This window comes from Phalangium opilio, unplaced genomic scaffold (assembly GCF_054372755.1).
Source record: "Phalangium opilio isolate 3A_F unplaced genomic scaffold, DU_Popi_V2 ptg000090l_1, whole genome shotgun sequence".
NCBI classification, from domain to species: domain Eukaryota; kingdom Metazoa; phylum Arthropoda; class Arachnida; order Opiliones; family Phalangiidae; genus Phalangium; species Phalangium opilio.
Genome location: NW_028324195.1, coordinates 537,139 through 549,706, shown reverse-complemented (window position 1 = coordinate 549,706; position 12,568 = coordinate 537,139). Strand labels below are relative to the sequence as shown.

The 12,568-nt window shown below is 35.0% G+C and overlaps 1 protein-coding gene across 1 annotated transcript; it reads right to left on the bottom strand.

Moving 5' to 3' along the window:
* Window positions 1-1,976: 1,976 nt before the first annotated feature.
* On the bottom strand, window positions 1,977-2,429 carry LOC149644231 (general transcription factor II-I repeat domain-containing protein 2-like). The gene has a single exon (XM_089850336.1). The coding sequence runs from the start codon at window positions 2,427-2,429 to the stop codon at window positions 1,977-1,979; it is 453 nt and encodes a 150-aa protein (XP_089706462.1).
* Between the last annotated feature and the right edge of the window lie 10,139 nt (window positions 2,430-12,568).

Here is a 12,568-nt window from a genome sequence, read left to right as displayed (position 1 = left end):
GTATTTATATCAATATAGAATATGTATACTAAATTCCTCATAAACATTTTCTACTATATATGGAAGTTGCAAGATTATATTCAGAACGGAGGTGCGGAAATGTTTTCAGGCTGAATGTTTTAATACCAACCACTTGGCATCGCTTAGAAACGCCAATGAGTGACTGCAGATTGGTTGGAGCGACCGAATTCTCTTGGAGTCTTGTGCTGAATCAAACGGACTCTTTTTATATTGCAGGGAGCCCAGCGGTCCTATTATCTACAAAATACTATATATTTGAACCTGTCCCATATTATGTTATAATTTCATGATAGGTCCTATTATATCCTATACTATTGACTTAGTTTTATATCCTTTACTCTTGACTTAGTCCTATATCCTATACTCTTGACTTAGTTTTATATCCTATACTCTTGACTTAGTCCTATATCCTATACTCTTGACTTAGTCCTATATCCTATACTCTTGACTTAGTCCTATATCCTATACTCTTGACTTAGTCCTATATCCTATACTCTTGACTTAGTCCTATATCCTATACTCTTGACTTAGTCCTATATCCTATACTCTTGACTTAGTCCTATATCCTATACTCTTGACTTAGTCCTATATCCTATACTCTTGACTTAGTCCTATATCCTATACTCTTGACTTAGTCCTATATCCTATACCAGGGATGGCCAACCTTTATTCACGATGGGCCAAATTCAAAATTACTTATATATTTATTTAGGTAAGTATTATACACATTCGCTACGCCTTTAATGCGAGGCTTCTATGCAAATAGAAAAAACATTAAAAGTTAAGTATGCAAAAAGAGGGGGGAGTGGGAGAACAACAACTAAAAAAAAAACAAAAATTTAGGAAGTTAAACTATAAAAGATAGAAAGTTTTTGACGAAAAGTATGACGATTTTGAAGTTGAACTAAATTTGATGGAAAATTATTCCAGTCATGAATGGCAGTGAAAGTGACATGATTTAGGCGAAAATTAGACTTTACAAGAGGCTTGACTAATTTAAGGGCGTGACCACGGGTGATGGTGGTGGATTTTGTGAAAAAGTCGCTAGTTTCCAAATCGAGGCGGCCGTGAAAAAAGTCGTGCAAAAGGCAGATGTTGTTAACTCGATGTCGTACAGACACTGATTGAATCCGCAATGCAGCTAGACGATCGGGTGCAGGAAGTCTTGATAGGCGTTGCGGAAGCTTCGAAAAAGCATTTTGGGCCTTTTGCAGGATCTTGGCATCACCCAAGAGAGATGGTGTCCATATCGGCGATGCATAGTCAATTATCGGTAGAACTAGAGAGTTATACAGCCCACGAATAAGTTTCTCCGATCGATGGTGAATATTACGTCGAACCAATCCAGTGGTGGATTTGAGACGCTTGCAGACTTTGTTGGATTGGCTTGAAAATTTCAACTTAGTGTCAACAAGAACCCCGAGATCCTCTTCCGTCGCGAGCGAACGAATTGGGGTACCATCAATGAGGTATACGTTGTTCGGGTTATGACGACCAAGATGAAGAACCGCACACTTATTGGCATTGAACCGCATATCATGGTCAAGTGCCCAATTCGCAACAGCGTCCAGATCGTCTTGTAGAAGACGACAATCAGCCATACTACGAATGCGATAAGATAACTTAGTGTCGTCCGCGAATAAAAGGACAAGAGCATGTCGCACGACAGATGGAAGCGAGTTAATATAGACGTTGAATAATAGAGGCCCAAGAATGGAACCTTGTGGTACCCCACGCATCACAGCACCAACTGAAGACATTTCACCGTGGAGAACCACTCTCTGAGTACGACCGCATAGGTATGACCATCAAGTGGGCCACACAATCAAAATTCACCTTTTTTCATTTATTTGAAAAATTTTACAATTGTTTTTACCAGTTTTCGTGCGAAACCTGACATTTCTTTTGTTTAATTATCTCATCAATATTAAAATCCAGTTTAGAAGTTGAAATACTCAGGCAATTTTCAAGATGACTATCCGACAATCAATTGCTACCCTTGCTTTCATTCTTGAAAACACTAGCTCACAAATGTATGTGCTACCAAACAGTGGGCTCATGAGAAGAGCGTTTTCGCGAATTTCTGAATATTTTTCCTTAGTTACACACGTTTTGTAGAACTCAATGAGCTCCGTTTTGTTGAATTTTTCTTTCAGTGGTGAATCACATTGAATGTCAATAATTTCCATTTGTAGGTTGTGTGGTACAGATTCAACATCCTGAGAAAACGGACGTGAAACGATATCGAGAAATAGTTTGTTTTCTCTGAAATCCTGAAATCGAAGTGCAAATTCTTCTCTAAGCCTCGATACTAATTTTGGGTATTTCTGGGGGGTATTGACGCGCTTCAGACCCGATAATGTGGGAAACTGAATGTAATTTTTGACTTTCAACGGATTTTCACACATCTGCGTTAAACTTCAAAAGACGTGATATTTTCGAACAAAGAACTGATTTGTTGGTTATTGCCTTGCATACGCGAGTTAAGCTCACTTAGATGTGTTGCCATGTCAACTAGTATGAGTACAGTCCTATATCCTATACTCTTGACTTAGTCCTATATCCTATACTCTTGACTTAGTCCTATATCCTATACTCTTGACTTAGTCCTATATCCTATACTCTTGACTTAGTCCTATATCCTATACTCTTGACTTAGTCCTATATCCTATACTCTTGACTTAGTCCTATATCCTATACTCTTGACTTAGTCCTATATCCTATACTCTTGACTTAGTCCTATATCCTATACTCTTGACTTAGTCCTATATCCTATACTCTTGACTTAGTCCTATATCCTATACTCTTGACTTAGTCCTATATCCTATACTCTTGACTTAGTCCTATATCCTATACTCTGGACTTAGTCCTATATCCTATACTCTGGACTTAGTCAAAGTTTTCGTATAGTTAAATGCCAAATTTGTCAAAATTTAGATCTTTCATCGAGATAAAATTTAAAGACAGCGAAATTGCGGTGCTCGCTTCCCTCGCTCTGGAATTTTTACACATTAAGTTTTTTTTTCGAAGTAAAATCTGATTATTTTTTGTTGAGACTTTTCTACACAGTTTAGAACTAAAATAGGTTTACATATGAGGTTTTTTAGTACTATATTTCCCATAAAACATCCTTTTTCTACTATAAATCCTATATTTCATATTTTCCTATAAAGAATAAAAAAATTTTGGCTTAGGCCCCAGCCCCCCCTGGGAAAAATTATGATCGACGCCCCTGATTACAAGAAGAACGTTTAGGCTTACACTCTGTCGGTTAAATCAAGTTTCAACCGTAATAGGCCTAGTGAGCAAAAGAGTGTATAATTGAGGCCCAAGGTATAGTAAGCTATGGGTTTTGATTTTCGTGTCTGTATTGAAGAGACATTAACGGTTCACAGTGAGCCGAAAGTTAAATACACGTTTAAATAATTAGGGTTTAGATATTTTATTAGAAGAAAAGATCATGGTGGCGATTAGACCAGTGAAAGAGCTAATGGTAAACGGGTAGTAGCTACGGAGTGTTCATTCTTTTTATGGCGCGCAAGACTTACAGTGCGTCTAGCCACAAATCAGCTTTGGTGTTATTTAACGTTAACACTCATGTTGGGAAACTAAGAATATTGTTGATGTGAGAGGAGACGATAGTGTTTACACTGCAAACCAGTTGTCAATGTAGCTATAAGTATATAGGGTAAACAGCTGAAGCGTAGACGATTGGGCCTTTTCAAACACATAAAGGTTATATCTCTCCAAAATTTATACACTTCATTTCCTGTTCTTTTCCAAATTGACTGATTTCCATGTGTCCAAGATTTATCCATATTGAATGTAAAATGTCGTCTGCTTTACTATATATTCTCTATGCTTGGAATGCTGCTTTAATAATTCGTAAATTTTTACTTCAAAAAAAAAGAGAAATAATTCCATATCTAGGTAAATAAGTTTGTAGTAGTAGACCTCTTGACTCGGAAAGGTAAAATTTTTGTTTTTACAACTGGTTTCTATAAAATTTTATCGTGAAATATGCATTTTTTTAAAAGACTAAGCTTAAGGTTGGTCCTTTATACATTTTAAGTTCCCTAATCGTAATTACAAAGATTTGTAATCTAACCTCATAAGAAAAGTGAAATGGTACAGAAAATCCATATTAATCAATTAACGCTATTTAAAGAACAGCTAAATCGTTAAAAAATATAATAAAACTTCTCCGTTAATTAAAAAAATTAAAAAAATCGCCGTCTTAAGTTTAGCACTCAGAAAATGACGAGCTAGAGGTCTATTTCACCGCTATTACGTCATCACAGTGAAAGGTCCTATTTTATTTTGGACTTCGAAATAACAAAGTATAACTCAATAAGCTTAAGTTCTCATAATTTCAAATATTTGACCCATAAAAACCTAATAGTAGTCGAAATGATATTGTATTATCCATGAAGAGCCCATTTTCTCGTATAAACTGCAATGCATATACTTATCAAGTGTAAGTTTTGTTTGAAAAAACGTCAGTGAATCTTGGTTAAACAAGACGGCCCAAGGGATCGTAATGGTACCCACATCGTACGAGTGAATAGCTCCTCTATACCCTACCCTAACGAGCGGTAACCCCTCTCTACCTTACCCTAATGAGTCACTCGCGCTATCTTTTACAATGCTTAAATGATTTACCATACATAAAATCAGAGTGAATAGCCCCTCGATGCCCTACCCTAAACAGTGATAAAATTATTACCCGTATAAATTTACTTATGGTATAATTGTAATATTCCGGCGAATCGAAGAACAGATAGTTTAAGTGATTATGCTCTCTATGAGTTTACAACATAGACTTATGCTGATGCACACTTATCGCATCTTATAAATTTCTAATATGGACTTTTTAAAAGAACCTTTCGAAAAAGAGAAAGTTTAGTTATAGTGATTACCCATTTTAGTGATTACCCTCTCGATGAGTTAACTTGGCAATGCTAAAATGATCAAACGCATAACGCTCACACCCAACTTGAGTTCTTTCTTTGAGTAAACCCCGAACTTTATATGTATAGAAAGTTCGGATTCTTAGAAAAGTCATGGCTTAAAGCATGAGAAATTTTAAAGAGAGACTGAAATGTTTCGTTATAGGTAAAGGCAATATGATAAATTTGTGTGTTCCTCAAATACTACAGTTATTACTGTTAGCTCATTAATATTTTGACAATTCATCCGCATTGTACTGTTAGAGAATCCTAAGCCTTTCCCTCTAAAATCACCAATTAATGAAAAATATCACCTTAACACAATCAGGAGTTCATAATAACCCGATGTACGAAACTGGTTAAAAACCCCGTAACTAGAAAGTTTCGCAGTAAAGCTCAGCGGATTCATACACCGCTTAACTCTCAAAGAAATAGTTACCCCATTTTTAGCGCCCACGAGCATTAACTTAGACACTTCCAGTTTAGCACTATTTTTACCTCTCCGAGTGACGTATGTCACGGAGAGGTATTACACCGGCCGTGTCTGTGTGTCTGTGTGTCTGTGTGTCTGTCTGTCTGTCAGACCCCACGTGACCGCGTTCGCAGTTTACAAATCGTAGCAAACAAATACCCGATTTCCGGAACGCGTTCGCGGTTCACGGAAATTTGGCCATTCATCTACCAACACCAGCCTTTACTAACTGGCTTCTAAGGACCACAATCTGCTAGTCTTTGTCCATCCCACATGGACACTAGTCTGTACTTGCTAGCTTCGAAGCACAAACATCTTCTGTTCTTCGTCAATTTCACCTTGACACCAGCTTCTATGCACCACCATCTTCTGTTCTTCGTCAATTCCACATTGACACCAGCTTCTATGCACCACCATCTTCTGTTCTTCGTCAATTCCACATTGACACCAGCTTCTATGCACCACCATCTTCAGGTCTTTGTCCATTCCACATGGACGCCAGTCAGTCCATTCTGGCTTCTTTTCCTTCGTCATCGTTTGGTTTCAAGATATACGCGGCGATCGGCTAGGGTTACGAGAAACGTCTAGCCTCCCAATGGCAGGGCTTCCACCATCGGTTCACGCGAATGCGTTTTTATCTATTATTATATTGGAAACGAATCGTATATATACCCCAAAATTTGAAGAAAGCGGGCAAGAGGGGTACCCTTCACTTTAAACGTCAATATTAGCAAAGTTTCAAAAGATAATAGGAACAACTTTATTTAAAACGATTTAACTATTTTTAAAGTTATTTACTGGCGATTAAAATAATTAATATCATTTATATTTAATTAATTATTTAAGATAAACTTATTTCTTTGAAGTGGCACAAGTGAGAGTTTATATAGAACGAGTAATGAAGATTACATCTGAATCGAAACACTACACGCATATCAAAGTTAATATAAAGCGAGTAGGATGATAAGATCTCTTACAAAACGATAACATTTCCTTTTTGCAGAATATTAAATGGAAATATTTTTAATATTTTTCGGCATTACGATTCTTTTAGTAGTTTTGTAGCTATAAAGCTCTGTTTCATCTCAATATTCCAAGAACATCTTTTGATATTAACATTTCAAATTTGGTGTTTACTTTTTAATTCAGCTTTACTACATTTATATATAGCGTAAACGCAACCTTTAATTTCACTACATAATATGGATTTCAATACTTCGTCTCTCTGTAAGTGTTGAAGCGATTGAGTGAGTCGAAAGATAAATACACATCTTATATTTTAGTTGTACCATGCGTACCACAATGTTGCCAGGCGTTTATAGAAGGATGCTTGGGTACTTGGTACAGACTGTTACGTCTACCAAGTTTCCTAGCATCCAAGAATAAATAGGATTCATAGAAGCCAGTGTTAAGGGCATGTCATGGGTCAAGTCGTTAAATATATTGGTAAAAAAGACATGTGTAAGCTATTTGTAGATGAGATAATTGTTTTACATGTTTTAAATGAGACTAAAACTTCCACTATTGTGTCTAAAAAAGTGTTGGCAATGTATATTTTTAAATATGACGGAATTGCGGTTGATATGATAGCGCCCTATTTGCGAAAAAAACCTTTTTTTAAACAGTTGAATCACTCTTTGATAGAATTTCAAGAGAAGAAGTTAAGCGTTAAATTTGCTCGATTAATTTTGTTCGGAAAATAATATATTTATTACTGAAGGAGATTGATTTTGCCAATCTTTGTGAGTATTTAACTGTTTAATAATTATTTTGGTTAAGTGGGAGCCTAGCTTATGTGTGATTGGGTTGTGGCTTCCATGTTTTGGGGACATTTGCTTTTTGTGTGGCGAGGTATGATTCAGCTTTGATATGGACAAATGTTACAAATCATACTGGTAGACTAAGAATACGGTTGAGGTATAGCGAGAGAGTAGAGTTTCCACAGCACTTGAGAGATATTGAAAAGGCTTGAACAATTGACTATTTTAAAATTGAATTCCTGCACTTGCAAAGAATTAAAAAAAAGCGATAGATGCAAATATTTAGGTTGTTTAAGGGGTAGTGATATTCATCTCCACTCGGAGAGGTAATATTTTGGCTTTCCCAACTTGTTATCTTGTGACTTTGAGAGCGAAAATGGCTAACGTCTGCTTCCGTCGGAACAGTGTAAATTAAGCCTTGACTAAGAAGTTGTCTTTTAGTAGGGGTTTCTAGTTTTCTACAAAACATTTAAACGATCGTCAATATTGTTTTGTTGTGATATGTGTGAGTGAGAATTCCGTGGTTAAATTAAAACGGTTTGGACAAATTTATTCGCAGTATCTTCAATATAAGAATTAAACGTGTTTCTACGTCCACCATATCGCCATTTTTCTTTTTCACGGAGATCCCAGCCAACGAAAGTTTTGGAAGGAAAACCAAGGAGCATAGATACCACTACGATATACTGTAATTTTGTATGTCCATAAACAGGCTAATCTTTTCTATGCAGAACGACAGAATCTTGTTGTTCGCGATTTTTACCATTACTTCATACTTCATACTTCATACTTCACCCCGAAGGGGGGTTATTATGAACTCCTGACACAATTTATCCCTTTTCACTCTAAGTGCGTTCTTTACCATTTGCGTTGTAAATTCGCATTGCACTGTTATGGACAAATCATAGTCCCCACCCTTTCGAAATCAAAAACCAATTTTCACTCTCCCTTTAAAAAGACGAACAATTAACAGTGCTAACATAAAGGCAAAAAACAAATAAATAATAGTAGCCACATCGTTATCTATTTAATAAGCACATAAATTTAAAGAAAAGAAATATAAAGACCAAAAGACACAAATTCAGAAGCATCCGACCCCAAAAATACAGAAATATCCGACCCCACAAATAAATATTCCCGACCCTTTAGAGATAAATTAAAGGAAGAAAGCTCGCTATTTTTGTTAAGCTCTCGTGGTACACTAATAAAATGTCTTACTGCTGCGTGAGCGACCCGGGTTCGAATCCCGGCTGCGGCCAAGAAAAATTTTGATTAAAATAAAATCTCTAACCAAGCTCAGTTAACCCTAAGGGTCGGTTGAGGTACTATCGAATTCCTTTTAAGCTAAAATCTAACGATAACCAAAGCGACAACCCCGGCCACTACTACTACTACTACTACTACTACTACTACTACTACTACTACTACTACTACTACTACTACTACTACTACTACTACTACTACTACTACTACTACTATTACAGCTACTACGGCTCGGGTCAAACTAAGAGCCTATCGTATACTACGATGTGGCTACAAACGAAGATGAAAAATTACTTCAAATAAATAATCATGTCTTTAAAACTGAAAATTAAATATCTGTTGCTTAGGCGAATCGATCATTTGCTTTTTCAGTTCTTTGTTTTCAATGACCTTTTTTATTAATATCTGTAACCTTAGTCTTAATTTTAATTCTGTTGAGAAAGTTCCGAGTGTTATAAGGTTTTTCAAAAAAAAAGGATTATACTATAATCTATTTAACAAGCTTTTTGTTGTGGAAAATGATCTTTGAAATACATAGATATAAAATTCTAGCCCAACATAAACTTAGTATCAACCGTATTCAAATCAAACTTTATTTGATCAATAACACTGTAAATCTAATGGGAAATTGGTTGCCGCCTTATATCCCCTTGATAGAACCATACATAACTATAACTGTACCTCTAGTTAAAGAATATGGAAAATAGGCTCGGCAATTTTTAAAACTTTTTAATGAATCTTGCAAATAATTCACGATACTAAAAAAGGCTTGTGGAAACACGAGAACGAGCTTAACGCGTGCTAAAGGGAACTCTCAAAGACATAGTGTAATTATACCAAAAACTATTTTTAATTAAAATTTGCATTGTTAAAATCATCCGTTATTAGTTTATAATTTTACAACGTCAAAGCATTAGCATCAAAAGCATGAGTCTCTTTTTCACTTTTTTTAATTCAAGATGCTTCATGCTTATCAGGCCAGCATCACTTTACGAAATTATTGGTACTTCACCTGTGGAAACAAATAACTTTTTGAAAAAACAATTGATCAACTTGACTCATTTGCACGCACTAAATAAAAAGTTCCATGTTTCTCAACCAGATTGAAAAGACAAAATAGCTTTGAACGAGCTAAAATCGTAAACTGAGTTTGTACAGCGGAATGACGATTTTGCCTTAATTTATAAATTAATAAAATAATTAGACTTAATTTTTCTTAATGAAACATCAAAAGTGGAACATTAAAAAGTTACATGTTAATTTAGAAGTATTCTGTAACTTAACTTCGCTGTAGTTTATTAGTTATTCGATGTGATAGGCCAATAAAAAAATTAAAAAAAATACCTTACAATACGCTAGGCCTAAACTCAGTGATTTTTTTATTTAACATTACTGGAGGGTGTGGGCCCTTCAAACTGTGAAATTTGGTACATTATTTTCATAGAAATTTCAATTTAAACGATTTTTTAAACTTCAGATTATTTGATCCAATTATTTGGTCATTTTCCAACATAAAGCCGAGAGATTTCTCGCAGAAACATTACTATTTGGCGTTCGTCTAATACCTTAAATAGTTCTGTTCAAACAGCCCTACCATCGAGTGACAATTCGAGGCAAAGATTCCCTTTGATTTGATTATTAAAATCATGACACAGTTATATTTATTTTTGAAATTAGGATACTGAATAAAGTATATGTATAGTAATTTCTTTTCAATTTGTAAAAGGTGCAGCGTATCGAAATTCTCTGTTGTTACTTGAGATGTTAAGGTTGAGACTATTTTAGTGTCGAACATTCATTAGCAAAGTAATTCGAATTAAATAAAAGTACACATTTCCTCAATTGCCATAGATAACTCAAATTTCGAACAAAGTATTGAAGATAAGCCCAGCTGTACTATTCTTTCTAATATCTGCATATCTACGACGGATGTTACGACGGCCATAAACAAATTAAAACCAAAAACCACGAAGGGCTATGACGGAATTCCGAACTTTATTATAAAAGGCTGTAAAGAGGTCTTAAGCCCTTACATTGCGCTCATTATTAATTTATCGATAAACCAAGGCGTGTTTCCAGATGTTTGGAAGGTGGCACTAGTTTCACCTATACTTAAAAAAGGTTATAAAGGCGATCCGAGTAATTACCGTCCGGTATCAATATTATGCGCATTGGCATTGGTTTTTGACTTTATTATACAAGGTTATCTTTATAAATGGTTTGCACCAAACCTTCCTGAAACTCAACACGGGTTCATGATTGGACACTCCGTAGATACTAACCGTATAGCATTTCTGAACTACGTCGAGCCAGTCATCAATAATCACGGACAGGTCGACGTCGCCTATTTAGACCTATCGAAAGCATTCGACCGAGTGTCGCACCAGCTTTTACTAAAGAAATTAGCATCATATGGACTATCTGGTTCAGTATATGAGTGGATCAAAAGTTATTTAAAAGATAGAAGCAATACAATTAAATGCAACAATTATCTTTCCGACGTCTCTTTCAAAGTTTCGTGTGGGGTACCTCAGGGTTCCTCATTAGGACCCCTTCTATTTAATATTAACATTGCCGACTTATCGAGCTATGTAACGAGCTCCAATATTTATCAGTTTGCGGACGATCAAAAGTGCGCTAAATATGTGAATCTCATTACGGACTGTGAGGCCCTCCAAAATGATCTATTACAAATTCAGAACTGGTGTGAACTAAATAATATCCCGATAAATGACGCCAAAACTAAAATATTTTCCTACACTCGAAAGCGAGATCCCTTAATGTTTGAGTACAAATTAAACGGTAAAATACTAGACCGCGAAACGAGTATTCGCGACCTTGGTGTTATCTTTGACCAAAAACTAAACTTTAACGAACATGTGGAACACAGCTCGATGCGTGCACGAAGAACTCTGGGCTGAGCACTAAACATAGCGCGCCAGATTAAGTCTCGAACGTGCTTTTTGCAGTTGTATAAAACTATAGTACGCCCGATACTATTGTACGGGTCTTTAAGCTACAGTCAGACCTGCAAAACTAACATAGAGAAACTAGAATCTGTACAAAGAAAGTTCCTTTTGTATTACAAGACTTATTTTACAAAATTCAAATCGTATCACTATGACGAATTACTACAGTCTCTTAAACTGGACAGATTATCACTAGTTATTTCAAAAATAGATATTATTTTCTTGACAAAAATGATTAATATTCTTAGAATAAGAGCTTGCTCTTTTAACTAAACTAGGGGCAGCACCTTTTCATTTTTGAGTGCCCTCGATCACTGAAAATATTTCTTGGAACATAATAACATTACTTTTAACATGGCAAAAGTTTGCACCCTTAATAATTCTTAATATTCATAATAAAATATCCAGCCTAATTATCTTAACTTTAATTAGCTCCACTAATTTCAATTAGAGCTACCTCATGATTTCCAATTTGATTAGGAATAGAAATAAATATCATTGGATGCTAAAAGTTGAGGTGAGTTACATTAATTAAACTTGTGGATTAATTTTAATGAAATTAAATTATGAAAGTGGATTTGCTAGTAAATTAAGAATGTAGGGCATATAAGTATATTTCTTGGGGGTGTTTTTAGATTATCAGTTTATGGTTATTTTGGCTCAGTTATTATAATACTTTCCCATGGATTTACTTCTTCTGGATTGTTTGCTTACTCGAGTTTTATAAGAAGGGTTAAACCCACTATCGCCCGTCACTCTGGTTCTTAAAGCTAGATAAGTCGTAACAAAGTAAGTTTAAGGGAACTTGAATCTAGATTAGCAAAATGAAGCTTTTATAGCAATTTATTTACACTAAAGAGATCTTCTTATTAAGAGGCATTTTGAATTAGGTTAGTTTATTAATTAAGTTTTGTGATTTTATTATTAAAAATATTTATTTTAAATACTTATTATTATTAAAGAAAAATTTTATTTGAATCAAATGAAATTTGTTTGAAATCTGAATATTCATATGATCAGTATCATTGGTGCCCAATTGTTTTAATTGTTAAGTTAGGTCCATTAATAGAAAAATAACTTGTTCAGAAATTTTACATAGAATATGTTTTAACATTCCACAAAGATATACAAGAA